Source organism: Melozone crissalis, unplaced genomic scaffold, assembly GCF_028551555.1.
Source record: "Melozone crissalis strain CALT ecotype California unplaced genomic scaffold, PUWL_Pcris_2 ptg000002l_1, whole genome shotgun sequence".
Classification (NCBI taxonomy): Eukaryota; Metazoa; Chordata; class Aves; order Passeriformes; family Passerellidae; genus Melozone; species Melozone crissalis.
Window position 1 is genome coordinate 20,554,215 of NW_026535780.1, and position 20,179 is coordinate 20,574,393.

Here is a 20,179-nt window from a genome sequence, read left to right on the forward strand (position 1 = left end):
GAGTAGCTGATGTTTGGAAGACATTGTTGTTCTAATCTTTTTATCAGCTTAATCAACTTGAAGATGTCAGACTTGTGTTTTTATTAGGCTCCTCATCTTAAAATCTAAATATTCACAAATGTTGCCTAAAGTGAGCAGACTGTTGTGTTATCCTGTAGTTTTTCTAAGTTGACTAGTCTACACTTAAGAGTTAATTAAATATTTTCCTTTCCTTTCTTCAGGAAGTCCCTTATAGTACATTGTCTGTACAGCTTTGTCAAATAGCTGCTTTTTATCCCTTCTTGGCTGGAAAACCAGCCAAGTGACTCTGCTATTCTCTTTGTTTTTCTTTCATCCTCCCCTGAACTCTATGAAGGATTTTGTCATCTTTTACCTTGGATCTTGCTCCTCCATCTCACAGCAGATAATCAGGTGCCAGCTCTTCTGCTAGAGATTTCCTTGGTTTACCCTCCAGTACCATCAAAGTTGACCTCAGATTGTCTGAACATCCAGACTGTGTCTGGCATAAGAAAAAAATCTGAATGTTTTTATAATAGCTTGAGTACAGAGGCATACACAGGGTCCCAACTAAGTTATTGCAGTGTTTTTCAGAATGAAATATCTATGGACACCTTATGTTTGTATGCTTGCTGCATTTGGTGTGTGTTCTCCTGAACTTTGGATGACGCTTTTCAAGTGGCTTCGACTGAAAGCTGTGCACCCAATACTGCTGGTGAGTTGCTGTTGCCAAAGTCGTGGAAAATACAGCTAGCAAGTATATAGCTTTGCAAGCAAGAAGTACCTAAGACCCATGAAAGAACCCATGAAAGCAACAGGTTGTTCTGTGAGCAGTGGATTGCATATGGTCTGCTTTTTCTGTCTTTTCTTCTTAGTGTCACTTGTTCTCTGGTACCTGGTGATGAAGTTGCATTCACACTACAACCTTTCCTCATAAAAAGCAGAGCTGTCTTCATCTCCCTTTCACTCTTCTCAATTTCTTTTAGCAAATATTTGAGAACTCAATCTCTCTTTCAAATCTATTTGGGATTGGTTAAGAAGGTCATGCACTTTTTAGGAGGAATGCAGGAGAAAAAGTACTGGTGCACAGGGAAGGCGTAAGCTTTGTTTCCCTGAGAAATGGGTCTTTAAATGGTGTAGTAAGGTGAATATAACTGCTGAGAGTAAAACTGCTGCACAAGAAATGGTAAGTTGAATTACTTTGTATAAGATTTGTTCATGTTTGGCCATCATAGAGAAGTGTTGTGACTGAAGATAAGCTTGTGTTACAGAGCAAACAACTCCCCTGCTTCCAAACCCTAGCTTTATTCTCAATATGACAAAAGTTGCTTTGTGTGATTTTTAGCAGCTTTGTGCATTGGTTTTAATAATAAAATAGGGATAGGATATTGTTTGCCCTAAATTCAAGAGGCTTATAGGAATAAATATATTACGCTTAGATGTTCATTATGTCTTCTGTGAAAATACCATACACTGCTATATCAGAAACATTGGCTGTGTTCTTTCAGTCAAGGAGTATCAATATGTTCAGCTACATGGTAAGCACATTCTTTTATATGCTTCATGTTTTCTGTGATGTAGACCTGCTTTTTCACTATTAACACAGTAGATGTGTTAGCTGCTTAATATCAAAGGAATGCCTCGTGTGCATTCCTTACCAAATGTTTTCTGTACCATAGAAGCTATTTTCTCCTTCTTGCACAGCAAAAATTGCATCAGCTAGAATGATGGTATGCTGAGAGATGGGTTTCTGGGTCTTGCATATCAATAATGCTAATCTGAACAAGATCAGAGGTTTGAAATGCTTGGTCTCCTAGCATTTGAATGTGAGGTGTTTACCTTCTTCTGTTCCCTACGTCATGTGCACATGGAATCATTGTTACTTTAGTAGTAATTAACTGTCCCTAAAATTGATGGTAAAGTTTTTGTGAGGCAAGTGAAGCCTTCCATGGTAAATTAGGCAAAATCTTGTTAGAGGAAATTTTTTTGCCTGGTAGAAAACCACAAAGATTCACCTACTGTCACTATGAGGTTTCAGGCATAAATATTGCTCACTGTATGAGCGGAATCAACAGACACCTCAGAGTTGGAGAGTGGTGCATAATCCTTTTTCTCTAACATGTACTTTCTAGGCTCTTATCCTGAGTATGGCAGTTCCCACTATAATTGGATTCAGCTTGTGGAAAGAGGTAAGAAAAATTCCTTTGTAGAGTTTTCTTTGTATGTTGGCACAATATGAGTCAAAATGATGAGCAAATGTAATGAAATGTACTCCGTGAAATTAAATATATGTGATGAAATTGAAGGTGTCATCCATTGAAAATGTTTCTTTTTTAAAAAAAAAACTTCACTTTTTTCAGTATAAGGTATTTGAAAATTTAATTTTTTAATGATTGCTTATTGTAATTAAATTTAAATGAAGACTTTATTATAGTCAGCTGTTAAGCTTTGGATGTATAAACTGACTCAGCAAAGAAAATGCTGCCAAATGAAAACTCAGGATATTGAAAGCTATGTTGCCTCAATCTTAGTTTTAGTGAAAAGGCATAAAGTTAGATGAAGTAAAATTACAGGAGGCTATATGCAAATAAATTGTTTGAAAAGCTCCCATCAAATTATAACGGAGTTAAATTCTTTGTGCAGACCATTCTGTCGAGGTGTGTACCTACTACAATACAGGGGAAGAAAAGACACAGATGTTTCCATGTTTAAAATGAATACTTTATTGCAAGTCACAGACAGACTGAGAGTGGAGTATTTGGAAATTATTTTTTAAGCTCCTGTGAGTGCAAAAAATATGTGAAACGTCTCATGAAGTGTAATCCTCTGCTATACTGGCACAGCTTTAAAATAGTTTGGCTAGTCTGAGAATTCATATATAGAAGCCAGTCTTGCCCAACAGTATTTTAACAGATTTTGTAACATCTATCTTACATTGCAACTAAATTTTCTATTGTCGCCTGACTTTTTACATGCTTTTCGTGAAGCAATAGATACTGTCTGTAAAAAAAGCTAGAGTTGCTCAAAAGAGTTATGAAATCTATTACAATAGAGGAAACTAGTGTAGTTACCCAAGTAATTCCTTTCCAGACTCTTTTAATGAAAGCAGTAGCAGTGTGGGGTTTTGGACTCTAGAGGGCTTCATCCATTGTTGATCCAGCTTGTGCTTTTAAGCAGTGGTGAACAGTTTGCTCTCCAGGCTCTCAACTCGTCCCTGAGGTTGGGACTGTTGATTACAAGTAACAGAGCAGCAAAAATGCCTGGAGCATAATCTGTTACTGTGGCTATAAAGGCTGACTGTATAGCTCAGCATCCTTTTGCTTGGCTGCCTTCTGTCTGTGTCTGGCATAGTCCCTCCTCTAACTAGGTTTTTCCAAGTGCTGTGATGAGTGAAACAGGTTCTCCTTGGGGTGGCAGTAGCAGTTCCTCTTTCCATCCCTCTGCTCTGGGAGTAGTTCCAGTGTATGTGTAACAGCAGTGCTGTTTGTCCCTGACACAAACCTGTGGCAGCTCTTCTTGTGCTGATTGTAGACTGCTGCCACTTGACAGCTGAATTGTCCAGGTAATGGGGGTGGAAAGTGCTCAGTTAAAAGCAGGCTCCCACTCCTGTCTGTCCACTGTGGCTGTCCCAATGTAAGTTGTCTCTTTAATATGGCAGAGCCTGTAAACTTCATTCTTTTCCAAAAGAGCTGACATCCAGAACTTAGCATCTACAACAGCATGTACATGTACCTGTTCTGGCCCCTCAAGGCTGGCCAGATTCCAGCCATGGCTTTTTCAGATAAATGCACTAAATGGCTCAAGGACTTACAAAATTTCCCATCTCGGTAAAGAGGGACCTCAAACCTAACAGGGTAGGGAAGCCATGATGCAGGTTTGCAAGCTGGCCTGGTTTGAAAGAGGTGGCATTCTATCTCACAGAATCCCTCCTTTTCCCAAAATGTTTTTCAAGAGCATAAATTGAGATATCCCACTTCACACAATGTAATGTGCTCGTCTTCACTGCAGTGATTGAAGTCAGAAGCGAGTCTGGGCACATTACCAGGGCTCTTCTAGGAAGTTTCTTCTCTCTTGCTTGCATAACACCTTTCCATCAAGTCACAATGGTCCAATCCTTCCTGCTCAAGCAGGTTTACCATGAGAGATTTATCATCTTCTTGGTTTAGTGCCCTTATTTGTAGACATTTGCATATGACCACCTGAACTATGGTTTTGATGCATTTAACGCCACTTGATGTTCATGAATGTTGTTGCTGCTACTTATTTATTTGTTTTTAATTATAAGTATTCTAATGAAAAAGAGAGAGAGATGAGAACTTATGTTTAACATGCTTATTTTGGAGAGGGACTTCTGCTGTCAGGTAAGTAAATGTAAGCTGAGTTTTGCAAAAGTACCAGTCAGGGGGGAAACTGTTGAAACCCGTTTCTGTTGTGTCAATTAAGGCCTTAGTGTAATGTGATGCTCTATAGATAATTTTTTAAACTGTAAGTAACCAAAAACATTTTACATCAGTTTTTCCCTAGAATAATGACAGAGCTTACGGAACTGCAAGAATTCTATGATCCTGATACAGTAGAACTTATGACATGGATAAAGTAAGCATACAGTCCAACATTTCTATTTTACTGCTTTTTGTAAGGGTATTTTTATCTCAGCAGTTTGTGGAGCTACCTCTGTCAAGCTGGGTTTTCCCTTGGCATTCAATGATGCATGGGGGAACAAGTTTTCTATTTTAAGTGTGGTATTGTTCCCATAAAAGAAACTGGAGTTTATCATGGATTACGAGAGAAGATCCTGGAACACACAAGTAAGTCATGTTTAATGTTGTTGCAGACCTAGTTTCTAAATAGCAGGATCTTAGATCTTGCTAACATTTAATTAGACTGCAGGATTATGTTGGTTGTAATGCCAAAAACCCTGAGATGTTATGTGCCTGAGCCAATAAAATGAAATGGCTGAATATGAGGATTTAGAGACTTTTGTCAGGATACATGTGTTATTCAGACTTCCCCTTTGACCACAGCTAATATGGAGCTATGTTATACAGCTATACTGAGCATATACACAGCTAATAGCAAGTCAAGTTATTTTCACGATTTATTTTTTTTACCACCAAAGGTTTCAGAATTGCATTCTGCCTCATTCAATTTAACTTCAAACTATGTCATTAGGAACTGTGCTTTTCTGAAAATTAGATCCCTTGTGTTCAGATAACTTAGCTTTAACTGTATTTTTTTAGAATATTGCTGTCTCTGTTTATGTAGTCTTTAATGTCAACCTGTTCATCTTCACAAAAGGCAGGGCTGGTAATTAGTGTTCCAGCCAATTTCTTCTTCTTGTTGTAGTAGTGTATGTTGTTTGTCACTGCTGTAGCTCTTCAAGGCAGCAAGTGGAATAATGCCAAGTACCTAATGGCTTTTATGTTAGCCTGCATATACTTCAAGTACGTAATTAATCATGGTGAATTTCATTGAGATTGACTCAGCTACGAACAATGTGACTACCTTATCTGTAGCAGCTGTTCTTATTTTTAAAGAAAATAAGGATTTTTTTTTCTTATGGATATACTTAGCTATCCACATTGAAATTTTAATTCAATGTCATTATTACAGTATATATTCTCCAAGTCTTCTCTCTGATAATACAGATTTAATTTGAATTTTCTCTACAGAAGTTGCCAAAGTCTGTAATAAAGTGTGACAATGACTGTTTTCTTTCACTAATACAGAAATACAAACAGTCAAAAAATTATACCAAACCCAGAAACCTGATTACTGTAGACATTATTCTGCATGCTGACATTATTTTCTCATAGATGATAAAATACATAATCAGAGCTTACATATTAAATACATACTAGAGATCAAGTTACAACAATCACAAATCATTCCCTTACAAGATAACATCATGTTGTTTCTCCTTGTACCTACTCCCTCTCTCCCAAGCTTGTTTTGTCACGAGTTGGCAGCCATTCAGAAAAGCAGAACTTGGATCCATTCCAGGACCACTCTGAATGGTGCTCATGGATTGCATGAGGGGAGAACAACCACAAGCCCTTGCCCCAGCAGGAACCCCTCCTTTCAAACTCCTATTGCTGCAGGTCTGCCCTTTCCCTCGCAGGAAAAGCACTGCCACAGCAACACCATCACCAGCTGTAATGAGAGCCCCTTTCACCTGCTCCAGTTCATTCTGCAGATCCCACACACAGCTGATAGAGTTGTTTGATGAGTGCATGCAGTGCTCAGGTGTGTTGGTGTTGCTTTTGCAGACGCCAGGCTCCCGTGGCTGCCGTGTTTGCAGGCAGCCCACAGCTCATGGGTGTGATCAAGCTCTGTACAGGATGGATGGTGTCGAGCCTGCCTTTGTATAATGATGATGATCTCCTGAAAAGAAATGAGAATGTGAGTATCCAATTCCATAAATGTGGCATCTCACAGGAACTGTCTTCCTCTTCACCCAAATGTAATGCAAAAAAATCAAATGTATTAGAAGGGAAGAGGACATAGGAGTCCAGTGGACATGGAAGGGATTATCAAGTATATTACCAGTGCTTCACTCTGCACAGAAACAACTCATTATCAAAATATTATTTCTGAAGACTTTTCAGGCCACTTGGAGTATGTAAGATGAGAACTTGCCATCATCAGAGATAAATACTTCCCATTCAGCTGGCCATTGTCTCACTGATTTCAAAACCAAACTTTTTATAGCTTGTGTACGTATAGTTTGTCATTGCAGATAGGTCATTGTTGGGGGTGTGTGTGTCCCAGTGTTTAAGGTATCACTGATTTTTGCATTGCATGAACATGTTTTCTTAATTTATAGATTTATCAAATCTATTCAAAGAGGTCAGCAGAGGATATTTATAAGATACTCACATCTTACAAAGCAAACTTTCTGGTTATTGAAGATTCAATTTGCAATGAAGTGGGACCTGTAAGAGGATGTAGAGTTAAAGATCTGTTGGATATTGCTAATGGTCATGTAAGTATTGGTGAGAAGAAGTGAATGTTTGAATGCATAAATAATTAAATTGAAAATAAATCTTATAATGCTGGTCTTATTTTTCTTATTGTAATTGACATGTAGACAAAACTCAAGTTTTAAAGGTGATCAGTTAAGTTTTGGATTGTCTATAACTTGTAATCTTACCTGATTCTATTAACTGCCCTAATCCCTCCTAACACGAGTATCTAGCTCTGCTGCTTTTCTGACAATCAGTAAATACCATTGAACTATATAGAAATGTTCAAGACTGACACCTGAATACTTTGTTACCAAAGCATTGAAGTCCTGCCTCAGAAGGCATTCTTTAGCACCTTTGAAGATGAAATTCTAAAATGGATAAACTCAGTTCTTCTAAAACTGGCTGGGATTAGGACCAGCCTACCATTTAGTTCAGTGAAGACTGTTTGGTTCTGATGAGGGTGCAAGTCTATTCAGTTCAGCCTTGCAGATGGGTTAGCACACCAACAGATAGTTTAAACCACATCTGCTAGAAAGACTGGTTGGATAAACTGCACCATGAATGCTGCTTCAGTCATTGACATGTTCTGTCTCTCTGGATGCTGGTAGTGCTGCCCTTGCTGCTTAAACAGAGAGTAAGATGGGGTTTATAAGGTGATCTTACTGCCACTTGTTCATTGGCTTCTTGGAAATCCAGCAAAAATTTTGGTTTTATAAAGGCAAGGGGTGACCTTAAACTCACTTAGAGTTTCATTGCTTATTCTCAGATCAACAAGAAAGAGGGAGTTGCCAGTTACCTCTAAGCAATATAGGAGTGGTATGTTATTAGGGGATTGCTCTGTATTTCCCCAGGAATCTACAGCTGGTGTCAGTTTCACTTCTAGGTTTCCCAACTACTTTATCCATGAAGGATATTGTCCCCATTTTTCTATTAACTTCCTTACCATTGCTAAAATCTATTATTTCTTTCCTAGTCTTGCTGCTAAAAGCATGTATGCTGTGATTTTTCCAGGATATATCCAATATACTGTACCATAACTGTGTGTGTCTGAATAACCTCCATGTTTGTTAATCTGCATGTTACCTCGTAGTTTCTTCTCAGATCTGTGTTTGCATGAGTAAGTTCCTGTTTCCTCTTCACACTTAGGATCTCCACTGGAGCAATTAACCACAATTTCAGGATTCCATGCCCACATATCCCTGCATCTCTCATCTCCATGCTTCCTGCATGCTTCTCTCTCACACATAAGCTTGATAATCCTTCTTGTATTTTTTTGTTGTGGTTTTTGTTATTGTTCTTTTGTGGGGAGTGGTTGGTTTGGGTATATTTGGGTATTTTTCAGAAAACTGACATCATTTGTTCTCTAAAGTTAATAAAGTTTATTGTCTCAGGAAGCTTTAAACAAATCTCTCAGTTTGCTTGCTAACAGAATTTGTTTGAGTCGTATTGGAAGATTATCAAGGTACTCCAAGTAGTGGAAGCTAGTGAATACATATTTGGAAACTGCAGTGCAGCATTTACTTACTCCCAAAGTAGGTGAGACAGTGGGCAGACAGTGTGTTGACAGGTCTGTGGATGTGTTTTGAATTGCTGTGTTTAAGAAGACAAGTACTGCTTTATAGCTTGTGCTACATCCTGTAGTCCTAGTCCAAAATCTTGTTGCTGACACTGGCTGAGAGCACAGGTTTACTGATAGGGAAAGACAAATGTTTTCCAGCAGTCTGTTGCTGAAGGACTGTAGCTCAGGGCAATTATCTTTGTGTTTGGAAGCCACTGGTGGATTTTTCTTCATGAGTTTGTCCTACCACGTTTTTTTTAAACTGTGTAAATTTGTGGCATCAGAAGGAATAATGAAGGGATTTCTTCAGGGATATCAGACAGCAGATCCTAGAATGCAGTTTGCTTCCAAGTCACTTGGTTGGAAATTGTAGGGAGATGTGTGTGTGTGTGTGTGTCTTTGGTCTTTATTAGGTATGTCAAAACTTACTTGGCCTGGGAAAGGTAATTGAGATTTTAGTTTCCTTCATACTGGTATGCTCTGTGCAGGTCAGGTTTGTACTGGGAACCAGGGCATGTGCATAATTTCCACTGCTGTTGTTCTTTATAATATGTAGCAACTACACTGGTTTTAATGTCTGCCACCTTGACAAAGGAATTAATCCCTTTGTCAAGGTAGCAGAAATTAAAACCAGTGTATTTGTTTCATATTATAAAGGCTTTTTTAGGTGGTTAAACAAATTACAGGGGAATATGTTTTCAGTTTATTGGAACTGTAAATGTGGAAATTAATTGTCTATCATAAATGAAATTTACAGAATACAAAAGTTAATTAAATGTACAGAATTACATTCTGTAACCACTTATCTTCAGTACTGTAATTAGGTCTTTTTCTTTCTGACAGGTGGTTTGTGAGGAAGGTGACAACTATGCCTACTCAAAATATGGACGATTTTGTCATGAAATCAAAATGAACTATTCTCCATATGTGAATTATTTCACTCGAGTATACTGGAATAGATCCTACTTTGTATATAGAATCAACACTGTGATATCCTTCCAGTCCTGAAAAAGCACGCAAGCTTCTTTCTGAGGATTGATTGTGAATGAATTTCAGTTGGAAAAGTTCCTTTTGAGCAAGGAAGTCTATTTTTGCAGATAGATGTGCATACATGCAGTGTACTGACAACTTTACTCTACCAAACTGAAATTCTTTGATCTACAGATCAGCTGACACATATACCATCCTTGAAGGAAACGGGAACATTTATCAGTTTTACAGTCTCTACAATGTGCTACAGTCTTCCGTGTTTTTACGTTTTTCTTCCCATTAGAAACCATCTTAATCTTCATGTAAATGCGATTTCTAACTTTAGTGTTAGAGAGTTGATATGCATAGACTTCAGTAAATACAGAAAAATTATTTAAAGAGCTTGTTTAAGTCATATAGCTTTTAATTTTTAGCAAGAAAGCAATCACTATCCCAAGTCTTTTCAAGTAAGTGTTTGGATTTTTAGTTTGGGGTTTCTTTTTGTTTTGTTTTAATTCTTCCTGTCTTCCATGGTAAACATTTCTGTGTTTCTCAAACACACATTTATACATCTTATGTGTAGCTATATAGTTTTTATAAATCATATGAGGAAGATTTTACTTAAACAACACTTCATTGATTAAGGCACTGATCTCTACATTGTTGTCTCTGTTGTCTACAGAGACATGTTGGTGGAAATGCTAGGAATTAGACCTAGCAATAGGAGCTGACAAGCTCAGATCTTCAGTTTGGAAAGAACTTGTCTTCAGCATTTCTCCACACTTAAGTGTTTGTGTGTATTTGCATAAGTGTGTCTTTCTTAGCAGCCACCAGAATGGGCCAGTATACCACAGTATGCCACACTTGTTTTCAGGCAAGTGTAGCAGGACAACCAGGTTTGCTACTGAGACTTCTGCACTTCACTTTCACCCCCTGTGTGTGTGCTGGTACCTGTGTGGGTGGGTGTGTGTGTGCACAGACGGGTGATACTCATTTCATTCAACTTATTATGCAATAGCTGTATTAAGATAGTGCCATAACTGTCATTTAATCTACTATAATCACCACCATTAATAAATAATGGTACAGGTGTTCATAGCTATTTTTATATCAATTATGCAAATACACAGATCTTTGAAAATTTGGCAAAGTACTCTGCAGTTTTGCTTTCCTCTAAAATTTGTTCCATGCCCCTCTTTGCCTCTACAACTCCTTTTCTTAACAAATGATCTGTTTGTTGCTGGCTGATAGACTTTCAAGAAAATGAATGATGTTATAATTACAGCTCTGGGCCTAAACCTAGTGTTGAGAATGGAAACACCAGTAAAAGGTAACAGTAGCTTTGCTTAATGTAGATGTAACTGGACAAAATACAGGACTAAGTTTTGGAAGAAGCTGCTCACCCCTTAGGAGTTACCTGCAGTTACAAATTAATGTAACACCTGGCCCAGAGACCAGTCTATCAGGCATGTGGGAATGATTCTTTGGAGCCCAGATGTCTTTAATGAAGGATCTGGGAAAATAGGATGAACTCTCAGCTGAAAAATCTGCAAGCCATTCTGCAAGTGGAAGCTGCAAAACAATCTTTAGTGCAAATCGGAGATTTTAACTCTGAAATTATTAGGAACTGCAGCATGTTGTTGTATGCGCATGATTCTTCTCTGCTCTATGCAGATACACTTGCTTATTTTACACTGACACATAGTGCTGAGATTTTTTTAAAACTTGTTATCACTTTTGGAGTGATTTTAAAGAAAAAAGCTTTATTGTTGTAAAAGCCAACATGTCTTTAATCTGTTTTTTACTTTCAGTTATATTTTTAGGCCTATGAGTCTTGACAAAATGTTAAATTATGCATTTTATTTCAAAGAATAGATAAATCCATCGAATATATGGGATGTTGTCACTGAGAGAAACACTTATCCATGTAACTGAGTTACAAGTTATAAGTAAATATCCTTTCTGGGCATACAGACATCATGTTGGGGATAGTGTGTACCTGTGTGTCTGCTGGAGTGCAGGCTGCATGTATTTGCTTGTGCACAAGTGCATGTTTTACTGCACTGGGCTGTTTCAGACTGCTCAGTTATCATATACCAACAGAAGCTTGTGTATTAACTTGAGCTATGGCAGGCCTGCAGGAACCCCCTCTGTATGTGTGGATATAAATGTAATATTTGGAAGTAAGTTTACAGTTCCTTTTTCTATTTAGGTTTATTTGAATCACTGTCAATGAATTACATGTCTGTGTGTTGGTCATTTAATCTCTTGAAGTTAGAAATTCATGAATATCACTTCATATCAGCAATAAGGCATTCCAGGTGCAAACTTCAGGATTACAACTGTACTTGGGTAGATAAAGTTGCAGAACTTCTGGCTTCATGCCTTAGACTGCCATGCTGAGATGTGACATTCAGCTGTCCTTGGCTGCCTGTTGTGTTTCATTGCAATGTTGTGTGTGTTACCATGTAGAACATAGTTTGAACACATACATGTAGAGCACACATATTAAGAAAACCACAAAGGAGGCCACCCACACATCTAAACAAAACTGTCTTGTATCATGTTGGCCTTTATACATGTTTAAATGAACGAGTTGAACTTTATTTGAACTGTGACATAGTTACTGTTATTAATTTTGTCATAGTTTTTAAGATGTATTCTTGATACTTCAATTGATTCTGCTTTAGGAGAATCATTTAAGATTTTTACCTTGCTTTTTATATTAGAGAAAATTATATTGCAGCACCATTGGCACAGCAGCCTTAAGTAACAGAAGGAGCCTTTTATTTGGGAGAACATTGTGGTTGTTCCTGTAAAAAGGCATAATTAAAACAAGTGACTGAAAGAATCATATCTTACAAAGAAAGTGAATTCATTTCTTATCCAGCCATGGACTAGCAAAAATACTGTCTAATCTCTGGATTCTGTGAAAAATAATAAGTTCCAGTGATATCCCTCAGTGGGACAACAATAGGGCATAATTGCACCAGACTTGTGCAGACAGCCCTGGCTTGGTTTTCAACCAGATCACAGGTTTAACTCCCTGAAAGAGTTGTGGGAAAGTTTTACAAATTTTGATCTGCTTTGCTGTAGATGTTGCAATTCAGTTGAAACATGTGCCTTGCAAGCTTTTATTAAACAAACAGAAACCTCAATTCATGTTTCTTTTTGTGAAGATTTTTTTTTAAAATTCCTGTCCCTCTGATTTCTAGAGTTTCTGTTGTGTCTTAATATGGCAGCCTCCGAGGATGCCCAGGTGGTGCAGCTGGGATGTGTTCCAGCCATCCAACAGCTGTTCACTGGGAAGAATGAGAATTGGAATAGCAGTTTGTGTGACTATTCTTCTGGCTTATTTCCTCCTTCACATTTCCACTTTCTGATATACTTGATCTTAGTAAATGCAAAAAAAATTACCTTGAAAAATAAATTAGTATAGTATTTTCAGGCACTCACCTGTTATCCTTAGACTTGTGAATCAAAGTTTCACCAACCCACAGCTAAGCTAACAGACATAGTTTTGTCTTAATCTTAAAAAAATGCTCTTTCACTTCCTAAATTGCCACATACTTGAACTCAGATTTGACAGGAGATGCTTGAGACTAAGGAAAGGTATTTCTGAGCATAAACTTCTGTTCATATTATTTTAAAAAAACATTGATTTAATTTCTTCCAAAGTAAATGGAAATACAACATTAAAAACAAAATTTAAAACAAGCCAATCTTAAATACATTTTCCATAGGGGTTTGGGAATAAGGAGAAGATACACAAATGTGGAAGAAAGAGGGCCAAAAGGTTTCACAGGCATTGAAAATTCTTCCAGCTGTTTGCTCTGGTGGCATTACTATATACTGAAAGGTAGAGGTTAGGGACCAAATCTTGTTCTTACCACCTTAATTTCACTTAGTCATCTTCAAGTGTCCAGACCTTGTGACATTCCATCAGCTTTTCCATGCAATTGACACAAAAAGGAGCTGCAAGATGAGGTTGTAGGGATTGTTAGGTATCCTTGAAATACTTATTAAAACTTCATATAAGCTGTCCTTCAACCAAAACTCCAACAGGAGAAGGTGTAGGCTGTGCTTGTGAGTACCTGGGCATGTGCACACATGATGTGTTTGCATTTATAGGTGTCTCTTTTACTGTTGTGTTTTGGAGATGGAATGAGGAACTTCTCTTATCCCTAATGGGGATTGAATCTGTGAGTCTGGTAAATATTGATGGGCAGGTGGACTCTGGAGTAGTGTGCTGTTGGAGATGAAAGAGAAGCAGAACTTCATTCCAACACAAGCAATATTTCATGTGACGTAATACCTCAACATAAATCTGCAGAATCATGCTTTAATACTCTTTTTAAAACCTTACTTCAGAGGGGAAAAGAGTGGGAATTCTAAGACATGTCTTGTGTGTTATCTTAATCTTTTCTACTTCATCAGTACAGCTGAAAAACACCATTATATTGCTGCACTCTATGCCAAATGCAGAGCTAGTGATGCCTAAAGGTCTTCTGAATTGTTTTGTACCTCAACAGTGTGTTTAAATGTAATTAATCTGGCAGTGGTTTTGGTTTCAGCACAGTTAAATGTATGTATTTCTGCCTTTCAAGTGATGTTTAAGGTTACCTATTTATTTGATGGAACAGAAGGTTTAATGCCTTTCAAAGATTCAAACTCGTTTACTTCAGTAATGCAGAGGAATTATTGGTGGTGCTTTACTTGTTCACAGTGATGTTCAGCAGTAACCTGTGTGGCATATGGACTTATCTATGTGCAGCTATTTAATAACAAGTCTAAGGAATACAATTGCTTTTATCCTGTTTGTTGTCTTGGACAGTTTTTTATCAAAATCATGTATACATAGTAAATATTTTTCTCTTGTAACAATTTTTTTTTTCTGTAGAAAAAAAAAATTAATAAAAGCCAAGTCCAGAAAGTATGGATTGTTTGGGACACAAACCATTTTATCCTTTGAGAAATCAAGGGAAGACTGTGCAACATGGCTCAAAAATCTGTCTTGACAGGCAGCATAAACAGTCTTGCAGCTCTTGAGGACAAGCAGCCTGCTCAGACTGGATCCATATGTCGTGCTGACTGTGGCTGCCTGTTGAGACATACTTGTGTGAGGATGAACAACAAAATGTGAGCTGCTTCATATGGAATTATTGAACTCTGTGACTTTCTCTCTAAAGATCTTCCTAAAGCAAGCACGTCACCTGGAAATAAAGTGCTATGCAATGTCACATGCTTACTGATTTAATTTTTTAAAATCTACTAATGTATTATCTGCCTTGAATTTTTACAGATCATGATTACATATTTTGGAGCCCTCTACTGTTTTATACAATAATATTAGTAGGAATCTTTGAATGAATATTACTTTGTAATAATTTAGCATGTAATGATACAAAATCTTGATTTTTTTTTAGTTAAATTCTAAAGACCATACTAATACCCTACAGAGCACATCTCCAAAACCAGATCATTTAGCATATGAAAAAAATTACATATTTACATCTTTAATCTTTAATGATTCTGAGTTTGAGCATTTATCAGACTGCTTTGTTTTAGGCAAGTCAGGAAATGAGCTGATGTTGAAGTATCCAAGTTTAGCCATTCAAGTAACCAGGCTCTATGGTTGCTTAGCTCAAAGGGGAATGGAGCTTCCTGGCAGCAGGGAATTCATGTTGGTATCTGTGTACTTTTCTGTGCCTTTATGCAAAACTGACTGTGGTTACTAGCTGTGAAACACAGAACATTCTGTTACATGTAATACAATTTGTATTGGTATATGTCTGTAAATAGATGTTTTATGTGAATCTGTATCTCTGTACAAAATACATATTCTGTTTATAATCACTGATTCAGAGGTGTTAGGTAAAAGTACTGTTGGTTTGGATGATTTTCCACCTAAATAGTGGTTCTGGAATCTGTTTGTTGGACCTAGTTTCCAGATTTTCCAATTTTTGCAGTGACCCAGCCTATCATACTTCAACCCCTGTATGCTTTCAGGTTCCTTAGGTAATAAATGTCATGGACATTCTTTAATGGTGATGAGATGTATCTTGTTATGGATTAAACTGCATATATAGAATATACTAACATTAGCAATCCTGAGAATTACAGAGCTACTCAGTAGGTTGTCACACACCATCAGTACATTTGCTTTCAGAACCTTGAACAGCTTTACAATGCCTTGGAATTCTTCTGTTTCACAGTTACACTGTACTGTCTGCTGTCAAGCCATGACTCCTGCTGCTGCTGTGCTGACTGGGAATGGGAAGACCCAAAACATGTTAAGACTGACTTTATTTTTAAACTGCAGTAAATACCAGAGTATTCTGTAAGGTGAGGGTGAATGTGAAGTGATGCCTTAAGCTATTCTCCCCTCTGAAGCAAGCTGAAAAAGGACAGGTAAGAATGCAGCTCCATTCTTCACTGCCTCATGTTACACTCTCCATGAGACTCTGAGCACAGGGGCTGTGGTCTCCCCAGAGTAGCTGCTGGTGCACCTCTGGTTTCCCTGGCTGATCTGACTTCAATTCTGGGCAGTAAGACAAAATCACTGCAGCAGAAGTGACTAAACCATTTATGCAATTTTGGAAAGGGACATTGAAATCAAGCCTGTTTTTAATTTCACCATGAAAACCTCTTCCTGAAACACACACAGTCCTGAAACACTAACAGTCATTTTCATCTATTTCAGCATTATTAACACATGGATAAATGCTGCTCCTTTCTTTTTTCCTTTCCTTTTATTTCTTTTTCTCTCCTCCCAGAAGTTGGCCCATTTTATGACAATCTGAGCTGCAGTCGGAACTGCTGGCTGTATTCCAGGGGCTTGTCCCAGCTGTGAGGCAGGGACAGAGAAAGGCTGTTGGGCTTGCTGATGTTTGGGCCTCAGAATGGCAGTACTTGGATTTAGTGATTGCAGTTCACAGTCCTCAGTTCACTAGATCAGCTTTGCTTAAGAAGAACCCTAAAACTAAATTTCACTATGATTGTTTGGCAATAGAAGCTGACACTGTCCTGAAGATGTCTGTGTTGGTTTAGACGATATCTAAGGTGTGGGGGCCTGAATATATGTATTGTTATACATAAGCCCCCACACTAAGGAGTTTATTTATTTGTATTTATTTCTTTTCTATGTTGTTTCCTATTGAAGCCAAGAGCCATCTCCGCTATCTTTATTGAGAAGTCCTTTTGGATTAACACTGGATCAGTCTATGTGGATTCTGCTTCAGTTTTGCAGGAAGAGACAAGTTCCTTTAGAAAACACAGCTACACTCAAGTGTGTTTGCATCTCTTTAAATGGTAGGGTAGGACCTGTGGCCGCAAATATCCATACATTTGTTTTGTTGTCACACAGGTTTTGTGTGACTGGATGTCAAAAATAACACAGTTGTGCTAGTGAGTATCCACAAGGTGAGCTTGGCTCTAGTTCTGCTCTGTGAGGTGTGCTCTAAATTCTGGTAATGGGAGTGACATGCAAGAGAAGCTTGAATTTCCATCACCAAAATGCTGTGTTAATGTCATAGAAATACACGGGCTCATAAGTGGGAGGAAATACTGTGACTAAAATGTAGTTTATATCTTCACAGGTTGTAGGGAAAACTGCATGTTTCTAAGTGCTTGAACAGAAGAGAATAGAAAAGGTAGTGTGTCCTGTAATGTAGGCTAAAACCAGGAACTTTATTTTGAGAGGATTTAATTTGCTTGTTGAAAGTTGTGTAAGGATGAAACACACTTCAGAAGAGGGAATGCTGTGCTGTGTCTCCATACAGAGCTAAGCTTGTCCTAAACTGAACGCTTGTTTGCATGGTCTGGCTAGCTCATTAAGTGTTTTAAATTAATGAGCTTCTAGTGTCTTTGTGAAGGAAGGAATTAGGGCACAAAGAGCAACCTTAGCACACTCAAAGCTTGCTACAGCACATTGACCAGGTATGGCTCTGGATGGTTACTTTCATGTTGTTACTCGTAAACCATTCTATAAAACTGGTTTTACTTTTTGCCTTCCCAGTCTGAAATCTTGCATTGTGCCACATTTTAGAAGCTGTCATCCTTGAGGGGGTAAAAAATAAAGGTTGACAGCTTGTAATAATGGGATGTGATCTCCCAACAATTACCTCTCCTTAAAACTGCTAATTCCCCAGGTGCCACAGGTGCAGGTCTAGCAGTTGGTTGTCACCTTTGACTGTTGCCTGTAATATTTGACTAAAGATGAGTGAAATGGATTCTGGCTTTCTTGAGCAGAGCTTCACCTCCAGCCTAGATATGTCACCTCTGAAGTTACAACACAGCTGGCAACAAACACCCCTGCCTTCCTAACAACCTTCTGGTAAAACTAGCGAGCCTGCTCGAAGCAGGAAGAGGGAGCATTTCTGATGGAACAACACCTAACACAGTTTGACCAGCTGGATGTGGAGACTGCACAAAAGGCTGTTCCTCAGCTGTTACCATTACTGTGTGAAGGGAGATACTCTTGTTTATTAACAGGAAGATGCTGCTGCTTGGAGTGATGAGAAAATGAGTACTGTTTGGTTTGATGAGCAGTGGTTGACACTGCAGTGGTCTGGCTTGTATTGACACTTCCATTGATCACAGACTAACCAGAGCGATGAGTTCCAGGCCCAGATTGTTTTCTGCATATTTAGTGGGACTGATGTGTTTGCTCAGTATGTTCAGAAGGACCATTTCAGTCTTGCTCTCAACAACAGCACACACTGTTATTGTCCCAAAATATTGTTATTTTCCCAAAAATATTGCATCTTTCCTGAAGGAGCAGCAACCTGAATGTGCACTTCTGAGAGGCTGTGCTTCCAAGACAAACCCAGCTTATGACAGAGGAGCATGTCTGCTGAATGACAACTACTCTTATGATTCAAGTGTCCCAAGGTCCTCTCTCCTTTATGCAATAGTGGCTTTTTACTCTCTTTCTTTTATGGTGGTTCTTCTGGCTTGGCTGAGTGGATTTTTTTCATACAGCCTCAGGAGGGGGGGAGAGATCGCCCATTTTCCCCCAAGTCACTCCCCCAGGAAGTGTAGTTCATCCTGTGTCTGCTCAGCTCGCAGAAGACCTGGAGGGAGCAGCTGGATGCATGTGGTGGTTTGACCTCCGTTGAATGCCAGGCACCCACCAAAGCTACTTTGTCACTCCCCTCTGCAACTGGACGGAGGAGAGAAAATACAACAAAAAGTTCACGAGTCGAAAGAGGGACAGGGAAAGATCATTCACAGATGACCCTCACGGGCAATGTGGAATGGGGGAAGATGAGGCATTCGCCAAGCAACATTGTGCGCTTTGCCACAGAATAGGAGAAAGTGAGCAATTTGCACTTCAGCGTTGCGCGCTTTGCCACGGCCGGGCTCCCTGCTCGACCAGGCGGGGCGGGCTCGGTCCGTCCCCGCCCACGGCCGTGCGTGGCTGCGGGACGGGCCCGGGCTGCCCGTGCCGTGTGTGCCCGCGGCGGGAGCGGCGCAGAGCTGGGCTGCGCTGCGCTCCGCTCGGCGGGATGGGCAGGGCGCGGCGGAGCGGCTGCGGGCTGCTCTCGCTCCTGCTGCTGCTGCTCGCCGGGGCGGCGGGGCTGGAGTGCGGTGGCTGCCCCCTCCTGCTGCGCTTCTCCGGGCAGGTGCCCGAGAACAGCCCGGCGGGGACGCGGGTGCGGGGTTTGCGGGTGCCGCTGCGGAGGCTGCTGGGCCCCGGGGGGCCGGCCGGGGAGTGGGCGCTGGAAGGCGACGGCGCCTCCCGCTTCTCCCTGCAGCGGCGGCCGGGCGGCGGCGGGGGGCTGCTGCTGCTCCGCACCGCCGAGCCCCTGGACCGGGAGGCGCAGCCCGAGTACGGGCTCCGGCTGCGGCGGCGGGCGGGACGGTCCCCCCGGGAGGCGCTGCTGCGGGTCCGGGTCCTGGACCGCAACGACCACCGGCCCCGGCTGCCGCCGGCGCGGCCGCTGGAGGTGGACGAGCTGGTGCCGCTGGGCACGGAGGTGGCCCGGCTGCGCGCCTCGGACCGCGACGAGGGCGCCAACGCGCGCCTCACCTACCGGCCCTGGCCGCCGGGCGCCGGCAGCCGCCTGCTCTTCGTGGTGCCCCGCAGCGGGCAGGTGCTCACCGTGGGCTCGCTGCTGGGGCTGCGCCGGCTCCGCCTCTGCGTGGCGGCTCTGGACCACGGGCGGCCGCGGCCGCTGCGCAGCCCCGCGCGGTGCCTGCGCCTGGCCGTGCGCGGGCGGGGGGCGGCGGGCCGGCGGCGGGAGCCGCGCTCGCTGCAGCCGCCGGGGGCCGGGGCCCGGCGCTACACGGCCCGCCTGGCCCCCGGGGCGCGGGTGGGCGACACCGTCTTCACCGTCCCGAGGAGCCGGGAGCGGGCGGCGGGCGGCTGGTTCGAGCTGGCCTCTCCCGGTGCCGCCCCCGTGGGGATCGACAGGACGTCGGGGCGGCTCTACCTGCGGCGGGAGCTGCGAGCGGGCGGCCGGGCGGAGGTGCTGGTCAAGGTGCACCGCGGCGGCGGAGGAGGTAGCGCTCCGGGAGGGGACGGCGAGGGTGGCCGGGATGGGGTCGGTTCCCGCCGCCGGGAGTGGGTCGGGATGGCCGCAGAAGGAACGGATGGGCATGAAGGGCTGCCCCGAAGGAGGGGGATGCTGACCAGGTACGGCCGTGCCGGGCATTTGCCATCCGAGGGGATGAAGCCGCGGTG

The 20,179-nt window shown here is 41.2% G+C and overlaps 1 protein-coding gene across 2 annotated transcripts in view; it reads left to right on the plus strand.

Annotated features, from left to right (window-relative positions):
• Positions 1–14,732, plus strand: part of DPY19L4 (dpy-19 like 4) — a 32,772-nt gene extending 18,040 nt beyond the window's left edge. For both annotated transcript variants that reach the window (XM_054291026.1, XM_054291799.1), the window contains exons 14-19: positions 592–712; positions 2,130–2,186; positions 4,511–4,593; positions 6,267–6,399; positions 6,824–6,982; positions 9,367–14,732. In XM_054291026.1, the coding sequence (XP_054147001.1) occupies positions 592–712; positions 2,130–2,186; positions 4,511–4,593; positions 6,267–6,399; positions 6,824–6,982; positions 9,367–9,531 (718 nt within the window). In that variant the 3' untranslated portion in view covers positions 9,532–14,732. The remainder of the gene's footprint in view (positions 1–591; positions 713–2,129; positions 2,187–4,510; positions 4,594–6,266; positions 6,400–6,823; positions 6,983–9,366) is intronic.
• The last annotated feature ends 5,447 nt before the right edge of the window (positions 14,733–20,179 follow it).